Raw genomic sequence first — 21,030 nt, forward strand, 5'->3', positions numbered from 1 at the left:
TTTAATCAATAGGAAAAAAAACCGCATTTGATTTATCACTCTTTCTTTTTTACCCATTTTGATGTGTCCCTACCTTTTTATTAGGGGCTTCCCTGGTGGCTCAGAGGGTAAAGCATCTGCCTACAATGCGGGAGATCTGGGTTTGACCCCTGGGTCAGGAAGATCCCCTGGAGAAGGAAATGGCAACCCACTTCAGTTCTCTTGTCTGGAAAATCCCAGGAACTGAGAAGCCTGGTAGGCTACAGTCCATGGGGTTGCAAAGAGTCGGACATGACGGTGTGACTTCACTTTCACTTCACCTTTTTATTAAACCCAGCTGGTCAATGACCTATCAGTTTCACTTACTTGTGCTGTACTTTCTGTGCAAAAGATGATAATAAAGGTAAAACTTTTGGAGGAAAAAAAATATCTGCCAGGCTTACCTTTTCTCCAACTCCTTTACAGAAGTATTTTGATTTCACTTTTCATACAGAGAATTTAATATCAATATTAGCACTGATACTGCCTTTGGCATTAAATTTTCAGAAGGTTAACATAAGTCAGTAGAACATGAGCCTGGGATATTCCGTAGTCTTTCATAAACCCAGTATTTAATCCATTAAAAAGGACAAATCACAATAAAATCTCATACTTCTCCATGACCACTGTGGAATATTTGTTATATATGTAGGCTTTTTACTTCTTCAATTTAAATTTATTCTTTGTAGAGGGACACTAAGTATTATATTAAATGTCATGTGTAAGAATGGTAATTAAAAAAAAAGACAGAAGCAAGCATTTATCATTTTGATCTTTGTTCTAAACACTGTTTAGAGTGTTCTAAACACTCATATTTTAAAAAGTTAATGCTGGTTTCTGTTGCCTAAAATACAGGTTTGTCTAAAGTGCTCTAAGAATCAGTTCAGTTCAGTTCAGTCGCTCAGTCGTGTCAGACTCTTTGCGAGCCCATGAATGCTGCTGCTGCTGCTGCTAAGTCGCTTCAGTCGTGTCCGACTCTGTGCGACCCCATAGACGGCAGTCCATCAGGCTCCCCCGTCCCTGGGATTCTCCATGCAAGAACACTGGAGTGGGTTGCCATTTCCTTCTCCAATGCATGAAAGTGAAAAGTGAAAGTGAAGTCTCTCAGTGTGTCTGACTCTTAGCGACCCCATGGACTGCAGCCCACCAGGCTCCTCCGCCCATGGGATTTTCTAGGCAAGAGTACTGGAGTGGGGTGCCATTGCCTTCTCTGACCCCATGAATAGGCACTCTAAAATATGCAGTGATGGAAAATAATAGTAGTTGCTGTTTGTTGAAAATCTGTCAGTATCCTGTTAGGTACTTTCATGGCTTGGGGTCCTTCCTGTAAGAGCCTCAGGGTGATCAAAGTTCAACATTCCTGGCTTCTGGTTCCTCCTAGATATCAGAGCCTTCTCTGGGGGAAGCCTTCCCTCGGGACGATCTCCAACCGTCCGGAGAAACTTTAAAGACGGTTGTTCTCCAAACTTCGTGTGAGGAAATTCTGGCTTGGAAAAGACAACAAGAATCTCAAGGGTGATATGTGTAGTTTTTGACTGAATTTGGAGGGTTGAATAGAAAGCACATTTAAAGCCTTTGTGCAATACCATGTTTGATGTTGTGTGTTAAAAAAAAAAAATCCTTACAGACTATTTTAAAGAGTGAAAACAGTGGAACCAGAAGAATTCCTTCTTTAATTTTACCAGGATTACATGTGGACTAAGGATCACAAGTGGCCAGTAGGGGGAGACTGGGGCACGGATCCTATCCATTCAAGTTGAGAGAGACCGGATGTCTTTAAGCTTGGTCTTCCTGACCACTTTGGCAAAGCACAGGCTTCCCCCGGGAAGGAGGTAAACATCAGTTCATTTGCAGCCTTGAACTTTTCTCTCTGGGACAACGCAGAGTTAAAAAGAACTTTGTAGCATCTGGTGTGTGGGCATTAGAATCTTGGGACGCCCCCAGGGAAGGCTCTGGTTTCTAGGAGGAACCAGAAGCCAGGAATGTTGAATTTTGATCACCCTGAGGCTCTTACAGGAAGGACCCCAAGCCATGAAAGTTCAACACTGTGGTCAGATTATAGCGGGGCTGAGAGGGGAGATGTTACTGAAACTTTCTCACCAAGGCAGGAAAGTTGCCCCAGGGATTCTCCCTTCCCGCTCTGTGTTTCTTTTTTATAGCAACTTAGTGGACCAGATGGTAAGGAATCTGCCTGCAATATGGGAGACCCGGATTGATCCCTGGGTTGGGAAGATTCCCTGGAGAAGGCAATGGCAACCCACTCCAATATTCTTGCCTGGAGAATTCCACGCACAGAGGAGCCGGGCAGGCTACAGTCCATGGGGTTGCAAAGAGTCAGACATGACTGTGTGACTGACACTTTCACTTTCAGTGGAAAGAAAAGTCAGTCTGAAACCCTAACTATTCTCCTGCCACCCTCAGGACTGGATTCCAAGAAAACGGGAAGTATGTCTACTCAGACACAAGGATATACACAGCTTTAATGAGAGCAGGGTTTAGATTTCCAACAGAACCACAGATGATCATCCCCCTTCTGAAAACTGGAGAACACAGGCTGCAGGTGTCTTCGGGGGAGTCAGGAAGAGAAAGGGTGGAGTGTGTGTGCGTCTCCATCCAAGGGAAATCTGCACATAGAAAGTCAGACTTCCTTGTATGTTAGGAATTCCTCACATCTCAGAACTTGACAAAGATCCCCATGGTCAACAGTTACTCCGTCTTCTCTACAACCTGTGAGGTCTTCAGGGGATTTTTAAGTGACTTGAGAGGCCGTGTGTGCATTTGAGAAAATCAGAAACCATAGTCTTACTTTTGGAAGAGTTTCCAATCCAATTGGAAACATTCAAACTGTGATATAGCAAACAGAACCCACCAAAGTCTGCAAAGGTTCAGGGCAGAAGGGTGCAGCATCCACCATCCAGAGGCAGAGACACGCTTTGGAATCTTAATCCTTTTTTTGGCCAAATGATGCCATATATCAGACCAGGATGCAGCCATGCTTGGCCTCTGGTTCAGTCCTGTTTCAACTCATTTCCAGTGAACAAAATGAAACCTTGACTATCTTTTGGGACTTCTATCTCATTGTCGACTTTCTTAGGATGCTCTCAGCGATCCAGGGCCACCCAGCAACAACTGCTTTACACTCAAGAGTCCAGTGAGGTTTACTTCTTATATCCTGAACTAGCATTTAAAACATAAGCGCTAACAATGATTGGTTTTAAGTTAAAACACTAATAAGAGATATTTTTACATTTGTTATTTTCATATTTTCCAAAATTTTATAGCTTGTGGAAGTCATTATCAAAGACACACTTGGTTTACACTTTAATTCTCCTGGTCATTAAAAGCCTCCTATTACACTAGTATTTGCTGCTATAAATACTCTGAAAACTTAAGAGGGATAGTACAAAATGTTGACAGAAACAAATAAACACAAATGTGATATTATAGCATGCTATCCAATATTTCAGGTAACCTTTGAGTTAGTGTCTTGGTTGTTACAGGTTTCCTCAGTTCATAGTCTGGGCTGTTGACATGAAGGATACTGGCTTCTCTACTGGGCGGTGTATCTCGTGAAATAGTAAATCAGCAAGCTCCCTATTTTGATCGAGCAATCAGTTTTCAATGAGCACATTTTCAAAGAAGTTGCATATGTGAAGTACCTACCAAAAGCTGTCCAGCAAAGCAGACGAAAAGGATAAAGGCAAGTGAGAGAAACGCCGCTCCAAAGGAAATCCCGAGAATGGACGTTCTACCGGGAAACAAAAAGGAACATGTTAGTGTGGGGACAGCTTCGGTTTTCCTGGAAAGCCATCACGAATACCTGTGGCTTGAATTAGGATTTTTAAAATGAGGACTTCATTCCTCACTAATATCTTTGAGAAATGAAAATGGAGCTAAAAACAAGCCAGAGATACGTCCATAGGAAAATGTATCTATGGCTGTGTCTAAACAACTTGCTGTGATACGACATTAAAACTGTCCTACCCGCATCATTTCTTCATAAGAGAAAAACCATCTTTACATGACTTGCCTCTGCAACCAGCACCTTCACGCCCACACCCGACCATCATGTGCCCCCTTCCCTGTCTCGATGTCCTGGCAGTTTTGCCTCCAAGGCAGCCTCGTCGATGTCCACGGAAACCTCATTCCCCGTTCTTACTCCATGGCCTTTGCATTTTTGCATGAGCCAATGAACACACAAGCTTCCTGTGATCAGGTGAGTAAAGAGCCCACTAAGGTACAGGTTGTCACCCTCCGGTTACAAGTAGAAGTGGTCACGAGAACTGTATGCATTTCTCAGAGTTTCTTTAAACAATTCAGAAATTTAAGGTATCTTAAAATGTCCTTTCATTCAAAGGATAAAACTGTTTGCAGAAATTGTATGCATTTCTGAGAGGTCCTTTATAGAATGAAAACTCAAGGGCTCTTAAAACATCATGTAATCCAAAGGAAGAAGGGTTTGGGAGTATTAGAAAAGATGAGCCCCAACAAATAATCCAAGCTGAAATTTAAATGCAACATCCGAAGAGAGGTCTGGTGGTACCTGAGATCACCGTGGAAGCTCGAGCCAATGGGGTTGGCTAGAGAAACTGAAGACAGAAGGCTTGGGACTGAGAAGTGCGGGGACACTGAGAGTGAATGTCGATGCACCGAAAGGAAGGCTCAGACACGAGCAATCTACAAGCCGAAATGCCCGGCGAGTGCACAGCTGTGAGCCCCCAGCAGGGGGGAAAGAAGCGAGCCATCAGCGAACTCGGAACCCCCTCATGCCATCAGGATAGGAAGGGTCCACTCAGCTGGCACTCAGATAGTTATCCTATCTTGAGAGATGAGCACACATCAAGCAAGATCTGCAAAACCTTGACTCCAAACCACTGTGCACTCAAGGCTGACCCAAGGATGCTTGTATGGAGTGTGGAGTTATGTCCTAGACGCTTTCAAATACCTAGCCTGGTAACGACATCTGTTCACATTTTATGAGCAACGTTAAGTGTCTGCTAGGAGGGTGCGGACATACCAAATACACCTAGATTGTTGACTTGTCTTATGGCCAGGTCCACGCTGGGTTGGAACCGAGCAAACATGAGTAAGACCCGTGTTTTGAGTAACTCAACAGTCTCAGAAAGGTAAGCTCTGTAAGCTTCCTTGCCTCCCCCATCCTAAACACTCTTTTTCTCAGACGTTGCTCCTTAACCCCTGCTCAGAATCCACAGTTTCAGCATTTCCCATCACAGACTCTCAGGTGTCCTGTTAGCACTGTGGATGGAGGGGAGCGTAGGAAGGCTCTTGCTATCCCTGTGACCGAAGAGACACCAGAACTCATCTGCTCAACTTCCATCGGCCGTTCTTTTCATGCGTCTAAGAGACCTCTGATGGGTTTCCTGTGACTCTCTGCTCCCCTGGTTCCTTGCTGGTGTTAAGGTGATGCTATCTGCATAAGGCTGATGTCAGAAAAATAAATGCTTTTTTCTTACGTCTGTAACTGTTCAAATATGAATGATCTCTAATTGAAGGTCTGGGAAGTCTCAGCTCTAAACCATCTGGTGATTGGAGGGTGAAGCTGATGCTGGAATGACATGAGAATATGATGATAGAATACTATGTGTCCAGCACAGTTCTAAAGGCTTTATATGTATATGTAACCCTGGACAGCAGGGCTGCTGTTCTTACCTCATTTTACTCAAGACAAAGTGACACCCAGAGAACCTGGGAAGCCAACAAAAAGTTAACAATCCTCTCAAGTGGTATGGGTTGGGATTAAAGTCCACACAATTGTATACCTGACCCAGGCTGTGCTTCTTGGAGTAAACATGTCACGTTTCAATCATGTTTACTGGTTTAACTTTCCTGGAAAATTATCCTTTTCATTTAAATTTTGAGTGTGAGACATTCAAAATGTCTCCTTAATATTCTCTTACAGTTTTTGAAGTTGTTATAGGTGAAGCAATTTCTTCTTGTCCTTCATGTTATATTTCTGATTCTCTCTAGATAAGATTTTTGAAGCTTTGCATGTTTGTTGAACTTCTCAAAGAATGAACTTTTGTCTTATTATTAAGGTCCATGCTTTCTGATCATTTCCTTTATTATTGGTCTCTAATTTAACTTAAAATAATCCTTTCCTCTTTCTTTATTTGAACTTTCACTGTTCTTTTTCTTGACTGTCATTTGCTGCTAATCTTTTCTATTTTCTAATAAATGCATTTAAAGACATAAATATTCCTATAATTACTGCTTTAGCCAAATCCCACAGCTTTTGATTCACAGCTACTCATTGCCATTCTTTTCTAAAAAGCCTATAATTTCAATTTTCTTTTCCTTTTAATACAAGAGTAACTATAAAGGGAAATTATTTCTGGTCTATCCTTGTTATTCCAATGTCACTAGGTTTGATCAGAGATTGTGGTCTCTATTATTTTTACTTTGACAATTTCTTTTTCTTCTGGGATGTGGTAAATACATTCCATTTCTATTATGTCTTATGATACATATTTACATTTCCTTTTAGTTGGAAACAAAGCAAATGCTTTCAGTAAGTCTATTGTCAGAGCTTGAGGAGTTAAGTCAGATCCCCAGTGGGCTGATTTATTGGCTCAATTTGATCTTTCAATTTTAGAATATATTAACATTTCCAACTAAGTTTGTGGGTTTGTCAATACATCTGAACATTTTAATAGTGTCTATTTATTTCAAAGAGATGCTGGAGTGCATAAAGATTCATGATTGTTAACTTTTCTTGGTGACTGTACTGTGAGATAAGCTTCTCTGTTTTCATGCTAAATGTCTTTCACTTGGATTTAGATTGCCAGAAATTCATACTACTACCACTTTCCTCTGTCTGTAAGCTGTTTCCTAAAATAGCTATTTTCTATGCTTTATTTCCAACCTTTTCTCTTTCAATTTTAGCTAGATTTTTAAAGGTGGTACAGAAGTGGCATTTGGTTTATAGCCTCAATCTTTGACTTTCTTTCCAAGAATAGGACATTTCCCTCCGTTCACAATTATGAAATTTATTAATACTTGACCAGTTCTCTCCATCTTATTTTCTTAAAATGTTTGGTAAAGTTCAGACAGAAATCACTTGAGTAAAAAACAAATTTAATACAAGGACAGGGAAGCCTGGCGCGCTGTAGTCCATGTGGTCGCAAAGAATCGGATATGACTTAGTGACTGAACGACATCATAACATAAATGCCCATTTAAATTTTCAATATGTGTTAATAATTTGGTAAGTTGTACAGTCAATGAATTTCCCCATTTTATCTAAGTTGTAAATTTTTTGGCCTTGAGTAATTAATAACTTTTCATATTCATCCTGTTAAAATCCGTAGACTCTGTAGTAAATATCATTTTATTTCTTATAACACTAGTTTGGGTGGTTTGTGATTATTGCTCTTTTCTTCTTTCTTGATCGGTCTTGCTAATGGTTAGGCATTTTATTGTTTTTTTTCTTTTTAAGGAACCAACGTTTGTCTTTATTATTTTTCTGTTGTTTGTTTTCCGTTTTATTGAATATTTTTTTCTTAGTGTATGTTCCCTCCTACTTATTGGACTTGCTCATCTTTTTCCGGCTTCCTAAAATTGAAATGTAAACAACTGATTTCAACTCTTTCTTCTTTCAAATATAAGCATTTTAAAGCTACAAATTCCTCTCTAAATGACTGTTAAGCAACATTCCACACAGTTTATTTTAATACACAAAACATTTGCTAATTTGTCTTGTGACTTTTTGGATTTATTTCACTTTTTAAAATTGAAATATAGTTGACTTACAAAGCTGTGCCAATCTCCGCTGTACAGCAAAGTGACCAAGCTGTACACATATACACGCTTTCATGTTCTTTCACCTTATTCAGTATCACAGGGTATAGAGTGCAGCCCCCTGTGCCACAGGTGAGTGCCCAGCTGCTTCAGTCGTGTCTGACTTTCTGTGACCCCGTGGACCGTAGCCTGCCAGGCGTCTCTGTCCATGGGACTCTCCAGGCAAGAGTGCTGGAGTGGGCGGTCCTTCCCTTCTTCAGGGACCCTGCCGCCCAGGGATGGAACCCGTGTTGCTTGCCACCTGCATTGGCAGGCGGGTTCTTTATCACTAGTGTCACATTCTTTTCCATTTCGGTGTATCACAGGCTACTGAATACAGTTTCCTGTGCTACACAGAAGGAGCTTGTTATTAATCCATTTTAATGTACTAGCTTGCATCTACCAACTCCAATCCCATGGAGAGAAGGGCCTGGTGGGCTACAGTTCACAGGGTCCCAAAGGGTCAGACACGACTGCAGTGACTTAGCATGCACGCGTGCACCAGTCCCAAGCCCCCAGGCCACACCTCTCCCTACCGCATCTCATCTGCAACCACAGGTCTGTCCCCTAGGCCTGTGAGTCGCTTTCTGTTTTGTAGATGGGTTCATGTGTGCCACGCTTTGGGTATTTGTCTTTCTCTTTCTGCCTTACTTCACTTAGCATGATACTCTCTCGTTGCATTCATGTTGCTGCAAATTTTATTCCTTTCATGGCTGAGTAACATTTCATTATATGGGCTTCCCCAGTGGCTTGGCAGGAAAGGATTCACCTGAAAGGCAGGGGATGCGGGTTTGATCCCTGGGTTGGGAAGATCCTTTGGAGAAATAAATGCCAATCCACTCCAGTGTTCCTGCCTAGGAAATCCCACGGACAGAGGAGCCTGGTGGGCTACAGTCCATGGGGTTGCAAAACTGTGGGGCATGACTTAGTGACTGAGCAATAACGATATTCCATGATACATATACAAACACCACATCTTCTTTTTCCATTCATTCGAAAAATTGACTTAAAAAAAACAAACATTTTACTTAGTATTGTTGTTCAGTCACTAAGTCGTGTCTGACTCTTTGGGACTCTATAGACTGCAGCATACCAGGCTCCTCTCTCTGTCAGTATCTCCTGGAGTTTGCTCAAATTCATGTCCATTGAGTCTGTGATGCTATCTAACCATCTCATCTTCTGCAGCCCCCTTCTTCTTTTGCCTTTAATCTTTCCCAGTATCATGGTCTTTTCCAATGAGTCGGCTCTTCACATCAGGTGGCCAAAATACTGGAGCTTCAGCTTCAGCATCAGTCCTTCCAATCGATATTCAGGGTTGATTTTCTTTAGAATTAACTGGTTTGATCTTGCAGTCCAAGGGCCTCTCAAGAGTCTTCTCCAGTTCAGTTAGTTCAGTTCAGTCACTCAGTCACGTCCAACTCTTTGCAACCCCATGGACTGCAGCACGCCAGGCCTCCCCATCCATCGCTGATTCCTGGAGTTTACTCAAACTCTTCTCCATTGAGTTGGTGATGCCATCCAACCATCTCATCCTCTGTCATCCCCTTCTCCTCCTTCCCTCAAACTTTCCCAGCATCAGGGTCTTTTCAAATGAATCAGTTCTTTGCATCAGGTGGACAAAGTATTGGAGTTTCAGCTTCAACATCAGTACTTCCAATGAATATTCAGGACTGATTTCCCTTAGGATGGACTGGTTGGATCTCCTTGCAGTCCAAGGGACTCTCAAGAGTCTTCTCCAGCACCACAGTTCAAAAGCATCAATTATTTGGTGCTCAGCTTACTTTATAGTCCAACTCTCACATCCATAGATGACTACTGGAAAAACCATAGCCTTGACTAGACAGACATTTGACACCAAAATAACGCCTGTGCTTTTGAGTATGCTGTCTAGGTTGGTCATAGCTTTTCTTCCAAGGAGCAAGTGTCTTTCAATTTCACGGCTGCAGTCACCATCTGCAGTAATTTTGGAGCCCCCCAAAATAAAGTCTGACACTGTTTCCACTGTTTCCCTATCTATTTGCCATGAAGTGATGCGACCAGATGCCATGATCTTAGTTTTCTGAATGTTGAGCTTTAAGTCACCATTTTCACTTTCCTCTTTCACTTTCATGAAGAGGCTCTTTAGTTCTTCTTCGCTTTATGCCATAAGGGTGATGTCATCTGCATATCTGAGGTTATTTATATTTCTCCCAGCAATTGTGACTCCAGCTTGTGCTTCCTCCAGCCCAGCGTTTCTCATGATGTACTCTGCATATAAGTTAAATAAGCAAGGTGACAATATACAGCCTTGACATACTCTTTTCCCAATTTGGAACCAATCTTTTGTTCCATGTCCAGTTCTAACTGTTGCTTCCTGACCTGCATACAGATTTCTCAGGAGGCAGGTCAGGTGGTCTGGTATTCCCATCTCTTGAAGAATTTTCCACAGTTTGTGATGATCCACACAGTCGAAGGCTTTGGCATAGTTAATAAAGCAGAAACAGATGTTTTTCTGGAACTCTCTTGCTTTTTCGATGATCCAGCAGATGTTGGCAATTTGGTCTCTGGTTCCTCTGTCTTTTCTAAAACCGGCTTGAACTTCTGGAAGTTTACAGTTATGTACTGTTGAAGCTTGGCTTGGAGAATTTTGAGCATTACTTTACTAGCATGTGAGATGAGTGCAATTGTGCAGTAGCTTGAACATTCTTTGGCATTGCCTTTCTTTGGGATTGGAATGAAAACTGACCTTTTCCAGTCCTGTGGTCACTGCTGAGTTTTCCAAATTTGCTGGCATATTGAGTGCAGCACTTTCACAGCATCATCTTTTAGGATTTGAAATAGCTCAACAGTCTTCTCCAGCACCACAGTTTGAAAGCATCGATTATTCACTGCTCAGCCTTTTTTATGGTCCAACTCTCACATCTGTATATTTTGCATTTTTGTACTGAGGTATATCCAAGTAACACTGCTCTAATAGTTTCCAGCAAACAGTGAAGGGACTCAGCCCTACCTACACATTGTCTCGTGATTTTTTATTTGACTAGGTTATTCAGAAGTATATAGTTAAACAGTAAAATGGTTTGGATTTGTTTTAGATATTCTATGTTTTCAATTTTAAGTTGATGTTGGTGTGGTGAGATACGTCTATAAGTTTTCCTAGCTTTCATACTTCAATCTTTTCAAATTTGTTGAGATGATTTTATGTCATGTCCTGGTCAATGTTCCAAGTGCAGTTTAAAATAACATGCATTTTACTGTTGGATTTAGTGTTCCATGAATGCTAATTCATAGGAAGTTAATCTTACTCAGGTTTTCAAAACTCTTACGTCTAGCAAGGGATATAAAAGGAATATTAAACATCTAGTCTAGTTATTGGTTTGTCTAATTCTCTCTGTTTTTCAGGGTTTTTTGCAAGTATTCTATAGCTGTGTTTTAAGTATATACCATTTAATGATTTTATGTTTTCTGATAAATTGAAGCTTTTTGTTAAGTTTCAATGCTGCTCTTTATCTTTGTCCATACTTCTTGCCTCCATGTCTCCTTGTCTGATATCAATACATGGATGGTAACTTTCTTATACTTACTGTTTATACGATCTCTATTTTCCATCCTATTAATTCCAACCTAACTTCCTTCTGTGCTAAAAGAGCATCTCTTGTAGACAGTATATGGCTTCACCATGCTTTTATTTGGAGTGTTTAGTCCTTGTACATTTCATAATAACCCTATCAGATGACCATCTTTTGTCTGCATGGGGTGGTCCGTGACGTTAGGTGCTAGTCTTGATTACAAGTTTACCATTTTACTATTTGTTTTCTGTCTGTCTCATGTCTTTTCAGTTCTGTTTCTCCCTTATTGCCGTTTCTCATTAATATAATATTTTCACAGGATTTTCAGTTTTTTCTATTGATTCGTTAGCTATACCTCTTTGTATTTTTAGTGATCACTCAAGATATAAAATATACATGATTAATGTTTCATAAGTTACTTAGCATTAATATTGTACCACTTCAAAAATATATAAGGTCTTGACAACAATATAGAAAGAAAGCTGAGTGCCGAAGAATTAATGCTTTTGAACTATGGTGCTGGAGAAGACTCTTGAGAGTCCCCTGGACTGCAAGGAGATCACACCAGTCAATCCTAAAGAAAATCAACCCTGAATATTCATTGGAAGGACTGATGCTAAAGCTGAAGCGCCAATACTTTGGCCACTGGATGTGAAGAACTGACCCACTAGATAAGACCCTGATGCTGGGCAAGATTGAAGGCAGGAGGAGAAGGGGACGGCAGAGGATGAGATGGTTGGATGGCATCACCGACTCGATGGGCATAAGTTTGAGCAAGCTCCGGGAGTTGGTGATGGACAGGGAAGCCTGGGGTGCTACTGTCCAAGAGGTCGCAAAGAGTCAGACATGACCGAGCAATTGAATTCAACTGAACTGACAACAATATAATCCCACTCTTCTCTGCGTCAGAATACTTAGTGTAGCTATTATCTTTTGCATTAAATGATTAGTTGCCTTTTAGAAAAATTAATACCATGTAAACATATGGCCTTTTATATGCTCATGTATTAAGAGCACGTTCTTCTCTTCATTCCCTCCTGTAGATTCAAATTTGCCTCTGGTATCATTTCAGTTCAGCTTGAAGAACTTCCATTAGCATTTCTTATAGTATAGGTTTGCTGGTGATGAATTCCGCTAGCTTTCTTTCATTTGAAAAATGGCTTTCATCTCATTTTAAAAAAAGGAATATTTTTATTGAATACTTAATCTCGGATTGAACATGTTTGTATCAGTGGTTCTGATGAGAAGTCAGTCAACATTTCCATTACTGATCGCTCGCATTCACAATGTCTTTTTTTCCTTGGACTGCATTTATGTTTCTTTTTTTTTCTTTTCTCTTTGGCTTCAGCCATTTGAGTATAATATACCACATGTGGTGTTATTTATATTTATTCTTCTTGCTGTTCACAGATGTATCTCAACAAATTTGGGAATATTTGTCACTAAATGTGCTGATAATTTCCTGTTTGTTTTCAAACACTTTTCCATCCCATCTCCTACAAACTCCATTTTCTGGATTCTTTCCAAATGGTTCTAACAAGGTTTGGCCAGTGGGAAGTGTTGGGGAAAGACTGGGAGGGGAGAAGGAGGAAGCCTGGGTCTTTCTGCTTCTTCTCTGTGTAACAGTCATTCTCTGGATGGGCAGCACCTACTGCTGTCTGCGCGGGCCCGCAGCCCCGTCAGGGAAGCATCCTAGCTGCTTGTGGCTCTCGGATCCTACATTTCTGGTGACACCACATCCATCCCGTGTCCTTCACCCCTAGGGTGGTGGCAGTTTGCTGCCTTGCTCACCTCTTGGCTTCTCTGCCATCCCCCGTTTGACTTCTTAGCTTTGCCCTCATCTGTAAGCACCTCAGTGTATTAAATTCCCTTGCTGAAATTCCTGAGGCCATTTCTGTTTTCTTTATAGAACTCTAATCCATTAACCTAATTTCTTTTTGTTTTTCTCTAGGTACTATGATAGCATTAGTGATCAGATTGAAATCTAAGAATGATTAGAATCAGTTGCTTCTCCAACTTTCTTCCCTCTTCCTTTGAAAAAAGAGCAAACCGTTCAGTTTTTATTAGAACTATGGAGAAAATACCTACATATTTCATAGGATATGCCATAGATCAATTTCCTTATGAATGAATAACTGATTAGGGATTACATTGGCCTTTAATTACAAAAATCTTAACAGGTTTAACAAAAATTGTCATGGGTTGATCTGCTTTCAAATCACATAATTAATTTTATGAATCAGAATTTAAATAAAAGATTCTTGTACTAAAGTAAGTTCCATGGGCTCCTGTTTTCTAAAATGCATTTCAGTGTCTGCTTTTAGGAATAATTATTCCACCATAACATGTTTGAAAGAGATCCTGGGCATTCTGGAGTCACGTCAAACAGCTACATTAGAGCCTGAAAAAACCAGTGTCTTAAAATTTGACTCTCACATTACATGGTGAAGAGCATCTGGTGATACATTTTCTGAATGTATCTAGTTTGCTTTTTTTCTCAAGTGTAAAAATCCATTAAAGGAAGATAAGAGGTTGTTAAGGGAAAAAACTGGCCCTAATACCACAAACTGTTTGTGTTCTGCTGAAACGGATGACAAGTGCCCAGAAAAGCAGGAATGAATAGTCTTAAAAGTATGATAATGGACAGACTACCAAACATGACTTCATAAGAAACAGAAAATCTGAATAAATCTATAAAAGAGCAATTGAATTAGCAATTTAAAAACAAACCAAAAATAAAAACTACTCACAAGGAAAAGCTCATGCCCAGATGGCTTCCTTGCTGAGTTTTACAAAACTCTTAAAAAAGAATTTATACTACTTTTTCCAGAACTCTAGAAGATAAAGGGGAGGGAACAGTTACTAAGGGATTCTATGAAGCCACTATCACCCTGATACCAATACCAGAAGAGGACTGCACAAGAAAACAAAACTAGAGACCAGTATCTCTTATGAATTTAGATTCAAAAGTCCTCGACAAAATATTAGCAAACCAAATCTAGTCACACATGAAAAGGATTACGTATACCATGATCAAGTAGGATTTGTCTGAGAAAGGCAAGGCTGGTTTAATACCTGAAAATCAATTAATGTGATACACTATATTCACAGAATAAGGGGAAAAAAGCCTCAAATGATTATCTCAATAGATCAGTGTGACAAAGTCCAACACCCTTTCATTGTAGAAACACTCATCAGGCCATGATGAAAGGGATTTTCTTTCTCCTGATGAAAGGCATATGTGAAACACACAGATAACATCATACTTAATGATCAGGGACTGGATGTTTTCCTTCCAAGATCATGAACAAGAATATATGTGTGCCAAGGCTTCATCTATGGAACACTGCACTGGAGCTTCTAGCCCGGGAAATCAGGCAGGAAAATGAAATAAGAGGCACGAGACTGGACAGGAAGAAGTGCAACTGTCTCCGTGTGCGGCTGACACGACCTTGTATAAGAACATGATGTCACAACCTGAGACCCAGAGCTCTGCTGGCCCGCTCCCCCAGGGCGCTGTCTACTGCTCCAGTCCACGGCACACTGGCATCGTTGTTGGGCGGGCTGTAACTCTCATCCCAGTGAACAAGAATTCCCATGATCAAAGTCATACTTGGTCAAAAGTCCTTAATTATAACCATTTATCCTGCTTGTTCTATCAAAAGCATGTTCAGGCTCATTAAGCATACTGAGTTGTTTGTGTAATACAGTCAATTTTAATTAACATTCTGGTTGCAAAGCTTTTTTTTTTTTTAACATAGAGGCATAATTGATCTATATACTCACTGAAAAGCAAACTCGACTCTCTGCTATCAAGAGGCAAGAAAAATTACACTTTTTAGTGATAATTTTTGACTTAGGTACTTTAATCCAGTGTATAGTTACAATATATGGAAGAGGTTATTTTAAACAAGGTCTTTTCACCTTTCTCTTTTTTTCCTCCAGTTTACTTTATTGCTTACGGGGGTTAGTTTATTGCTTACAGGGGGTCTTAATGAAGAGAGGAAGCATGCTTACTGACAGGAGATATCCAGCTTCCTCCCCCCAAGACTGATGTAGACTCTCTCATCAATGCTCTGTTCACATGTAACAGATTACATGGTATTTAGTAAGGATAATAGGAAGAGAGGGGAAAAAAACAACTTTTAACTGTATGTTAGCATGAAATAATAAAAATCTCTCCCTCTCTGTTTAAGTAACAGAAGATAGAACCTCAAAAGAAAAAATTATTTGTTAAAAAAAAAGAATTTAAAGGTGAAAAAGGAGACAAGGCACTTAAATATTCATCACCATTATAGATTATTACAGCCTCTCTCCAATAAGACTTAGCAGAATTGACATGTTCTGGCCATTTGAAGGTCTTGTGATGCTGGACAGGGAGAAGGAGTTATACTTGGCAGAGTAAAGTGCTTCCACTCCATACCAACAACAAGGGCCAAAGACTTGAATTTTCTGAAGGTCCACGGTCTTCTCTTTGTACACTCCTTAGTTGAGCTCATCTCCTCCCAGGTTTATAAATATTACCTATGTGTTGATCTTTCCAAATTACGACTTCATCCATCCTGACTCCACTCACGAACCGTGGGCTCTCACACACCCTCCCTCCCTCTGTGAAGCCCCACCCCCTGGATGCTAATGTTAACACGCACACACACGTCTTTGGTGCTCTGAGCTGAGCCCTTCATCCTATGCTTCTGACTTGTTCCTTCCCCAGGAGTCTTCCACTCTGTAAACGGCTGTCCAATTTTACCTTGTTGTCCAGGCCAACAACAACAAACAAACAAACAAAACCCTGCAGAACTTAGGTTTCTCTTATTCTTTGTCTCCCATCCAATAGCAAGACTTCCCTCATCATTCTTCGTAACATGTCCCAGAACTGGACCACTTTTTACATCTCCGTGGCTCCTAGGGTACAAACCATCTCCTTATATGGTCTTCCTATTTCTGCACACCCCCTTCCAGAGCAGCAAGAACAATACTTCAAGCACAGCTAGTGCACGTCCTCAGCTGATAACGTTCCAGGGCTTCACGCCACACTCGGCATTCAGACCAAAGTTCTCCAGCATTCAGTCAACCCTGTGGGGGTGACACGACCTGCTGGTCTCACTACTGCTGTGATGCCATTTCCACACTCCCTGGCTCACTCTGCTCCCAACCCCTGCCTCCTTGTTGGTCTCTGAAGACATGTGTGACCTCCGTCATCTAGAATGTTCCACACTTACCATTTCAATTCATTCAGACTTCTCTTCCACATCACTCACTCCATGATGCCTTCCCTGACAGCTCTCATCTGAAATACCACCTTCCCTCCCTCGACAGGATCCTGTCTTAATTTTTCTTAAAGCTTACCACCACTAAATTATTAATATTTTCTTATTATGTTATTGCTGTGCCTCTTCATAGAATTCAAGCTGTATGAGGGAAAGGATTTTTGGGGTCACTGCTACTTCCGCGGCATCTCTATGGCCATGCCAGGTATATGGTAGCTTGATACAGAACTGTTGAGTGATTCCATAAATGGTGGAATGAATACATGCATGGATTTCTCAAGAATTTCTATTTTTATTATAAATGCTCAGAATACAGCCCAGATACAAAGCAAAAGTATCTCTTAAGAATTTCTCTTTTTGATAAAAACGCTCAGAGTATAGCTCGGATACAAAGTAAAAGTATCATGGCCGGTTTTGTTGAGCAAAGACACATTCAGCTTCCTTTTTATTGTTACTGTCCCTCAAATCTTACTATATCAGTGGCATACAGGCAGCCACACACTCCTGGATTGAGCACTGATTCCCACGAAATCCACTTTTTCTTGATAATAGAATTTTCAGATGGGCGTCCTGTTACACATACAAAAGGTGACACTTTCTGGCTTCCCTTGCAGCTAGGTTCACACATGTGACTAAGATCTGTCTTGGCTTATAGAGCAAAGTGTCATGATGTATCTTCATAGCTCCTGGGAGGTATCTTCAGAGATGGTGGTTTTAAATGCTTTTTGCCCTCTGCCTCTGGGTCTGCTCCTCTATCCTGTGCTCAGCACAGGATGCTGCCATCTTAGGCAGTGAAGATGAGGACCAAAGTCTAGGGAAAGCAGAGTGTGTGCTGGAGGGACCCAAGGTCCCTAAGGAATCCAAGAAACCTCTTGTCTTAGATTATGGGGAGGGAACTAAACCGTTTGGAGAAGGAAATGACAAGCTACTCCAGTACTCTTGCTTGGAAACTTCCATGGACAGAGCAGCTTGGTGGGCTGCAGCCCATGGGGTTGCAAAGAGTTGGACATGATTGAACAAGTGAGCACACTAAACCATTAACTTCCATTCAAGCTAATAACTATGAGGTATGTCCATACGTTTGGAGGACCTGAATTCAGAGTCGACTATTGTTCACTTCAGTAAAAGCTACATGGTTCATTTATCTTGGACAGTGAGAATGATCTTGCTTCATTTTTTGTTTGTTTTCTCTCTTTCTGTTATCTCTTTTCCTTTCCTCCCCTCCTCCCCCCAAAACTCATATCCACTGAATCAAGATAATGCAAGAAGCAACTCACTTTCATGATATCCAGTATGATTGACGGCTTAATGGGTAAAGAATCTACCTGCAATGCGGGAGACATGGGAAAGGCAGGTTTGATTGCTAGGTCAGGAAGATCCCTTGGAGAAGGAAATGGCAAGCCACTCCAGTATTCTTGCCTGGAAAATCCCATGGACAGGGGAGCCTGGTGGGCTACAGTCTGTGGTGTTGCAGAGTCAGGCATGAATTAGGGACTGGACACAGTATTGGGGCTCACAACTTTGCTTGCCTACCAAAGCAAAACTGCCTTCACAACAGTTGTTATCCATCATTTGTGTTTCAAAAAATTAAACTCTTTCCTATTTGTTTCCTTTTTGAAGATAGAAACAAAATAAAAGTGACTCTTTTAAAATCATTATTAAGTCATTAAAGAGCATTGATTACTGACATGAGTAATAGAATGCATATTAAAGAATCTCAGTAGAAATAATAGTTCTAAGATGTTAGGATTGTAATTTGCTACTAATTTTCCTTAAGGAAAAAGTCATTATTCTTGATTTTGCTTGGGTTAATGAAACACATCATATTTCACTGAACATTATTACAAAAAATCATTCTTATTTTAATAATTGCCATGACTGATTTAACATAATCGATTTAGTTTACAGACAATATGAATGAAACTACTAAAAAAGGCAAAAATTTCTGCTTGATCATTTCTGATCTTTTAAGGTAGCTCACATTTCTGATGGGCTTTCCAGGTGGGGCTAGTAGTAAAGAATCTGCTTGCTAGTACAGGAGATGCGAGAGGCAGGTTCGATCTCTGGGTCGGGAAGATCCCCTGGAGGAGGGCATGGCAACACACCCCGGCATTCTTGCCTGGAGAATCCATGGACAGAGGAGCCTGGAAGGCTACAGTCCATGAGGTCGCAAAGACTCAGACACGACTGAAGCAACTCAGCACACATGCACACCGCATTTCTGATAAAGTTATAGTATAAGGCAGACGGAAATGAGAGAAAAACTCCCCAAAGAGGAGCCAGCTAATAATTTAACTATATCTGCTTAAATCCCAAGACTAGAGCCAGATTGAAAAATTAGGGGTCCGAAAGGGATGATGGCAGGCCCTCCTCATGAAAAGGCGTCCCCTTAACAGTCCTTCCAAGATCACATCTCCCTCTGTTACCAGGTATTCATTCACTCAGTAGTTTATCCGTTTACTCACTTATTTCATCATCTCTCTCCTGCTTTTCAAAAACATGCAGTTGACAAAAAGGAGAACAGACAAAATAAAATAAAACTATAAGCCAATGTATTTGAAAACAAGTGAGGGCATGTCAGACAAAGTGAGAAGCATATTATCACAATACACATGCTTCATAAAGTATAACAGACTTATCACTTTTAAACAGACACACTCAGAGCAAAGACAAGAATACCCTAGATACACAGAGGGTATTCAAAGCTGCTGCTGAGAGGTGTTGATCCTAAATGGCTTGGGAGGAACCAGAGGCGGACATGTGCCATGAAGAGAGTGTGAGGTTTAATGTCAATGCAAGGTTGGTGATGCTTACAGGATTTTCTTAATGGAAAATCTGAACTGAGCTCCTGAATCGAGTCAGAAGCATAAAGTGCTATCCTATCAGGAAACAGGAAACATAAAATCTATGTCCAACTAATTTTCAAGGACACTGGCTATGCAGGGTCCCAAATGGAAAAAGAGTAACCTTGGAAAACTTGAGATCCCCAATTGTGATCCACATTAAGGGGCTAATCAAATTCACATGAGCTATTTAGTGAAGGAACCTAGACCTAAGGATTTCCAAAAAATACTGTGGCTTGAAGTGGTGAACCCCAGACATACCTGGCAGAGATATAGTGAAAACCTATCACAGTGATGCCTTCACAACTCAGAAAACATGAGACCACCCTGGACCCAAACCCTTGCTTTGATGAACTCACAGCTGAAATTAGAGATGACCCAAGAAGACACATGGTCCTGAGAGGGACAACAGCAAGAGTAAATAACAGAATTCATGCACTTGTGAAGCATAAATACCAGAAGGAAACAAGTGACAATTTCTTACAATGTGTTTAAAATCTGAAAATAAGAGGAAAAATATATGCATAGGCAAAACAGAGAATTATAAGAAAGTCTCAGATAAAATGTCACTCAGTCATGTCTGACTCTTTGTGATCCCATGGACTGTAGCCTTCCAGGCTCCTCTGTCCATGGGATTCTCCAGGCAATAATACTGGAGTGGGTTGCCATTCCCTTCTCCAGGGGATCTTTCTGACCCGGGGATTGAACCCAGGTCTCCTGCACTGCAGGCAGATTCTTCACCATCTGAGAGATCAGGAAGGGCAGGAGGAAAATGGGGTGACAGAGGATGAGATGGTTGGACAGCATCACCAACTCGATGGACAGGAGTTTGAGTAAACTCTGGGAGACAGTGAAGAACAGGGGAGCCTGGAGTGCTGCAGTCCATGGGGGTCACAAAGAGTCAGACACGACTTAGTGGCTGAACAACAACAACAGATAAAAAGTAGACTTCTTAAATATGAAAACATGATCATTGAGATTATAAACTCATTGTGGATGAAATAGTCACCAGAATGCATCACAAAGAGGTAAAGAGGGGAACTTTGAGGAAAAATTGCAGCACCTGGAGCACAGAATGAACAGTGCCACAAACATTAATTGTTATTAACTTATTAATTAAGTTCCAGGAGGAAATAACAAATAAAGGAGGTGAGGCCATAGGCAAAGTAATACAGGCAGAGGGTTGGTAAGAACTAAGCTAAGATGTGAATCCTCAGGTGGAAAAACAAGATCACATCTGGTCACTTAGGGAATTAAGAACCAATGCATATCTAGAAACAGTATAGTGAAAACCAAGCCTCCCTCCCCATCCCCCAAAAAACAAACCCGGAAAGCATACAAAGAGGAAAGACCCATTACCTATAAAAGAATGCAATGGGGTTGACAGAAGACATTCCTTAGCAACAATAGAAGCTGAAATTCAATGCAATAGTATCAAATACTAAGGGAAAATAAGAATTTTATACCCACACTATTGTTCAAAAGCAAATTAAAATAAAGCAGATAAAAACATTTTAATAGAAACAAAAATAGGAGCTGCCACTGCTCACAAAT

At 40.8% G+C, this 21,030-nt stretch overlaps 1 protein-coding gene across 1 annotated transcript in view; it reads right to left on the reverse strand.

Moving 5' to 3' along the window:
* The window catches only part of ADCY2 (adenylate cyclase 2), a 449,290-nt gene that overhangs the window by 81,907 nt on the left and 346,353 nt on the right, over positions 1-21,030 (reverse strand). The window contains exon 15 of the mRNA XM_068990537.1: positions 3,682-3,766. Coding sequence (XP_068846638.1) covers positions 3,682-3,766 — 85 coding nt within the window. The remainder of the gene's footprint in view (positions 1-3,681; positions 3,767-21,030) is intronic.

This window comes from Capricornis sumatraensis, chromosome 18 (genome assembly GCF_032405125.1).
Source record: "Capricornis sumatraensis isolate serow.1 chromosome 18, serow.2, whole genome shotgun sequence".
NCBI classification, from domain to species: domain Eukaryota; kingdom Metazoa; phylum Chordata; class Mammalia; order Artiodactyla; family Bovidae; genus Capricornis; species Capricornis sumatraensis.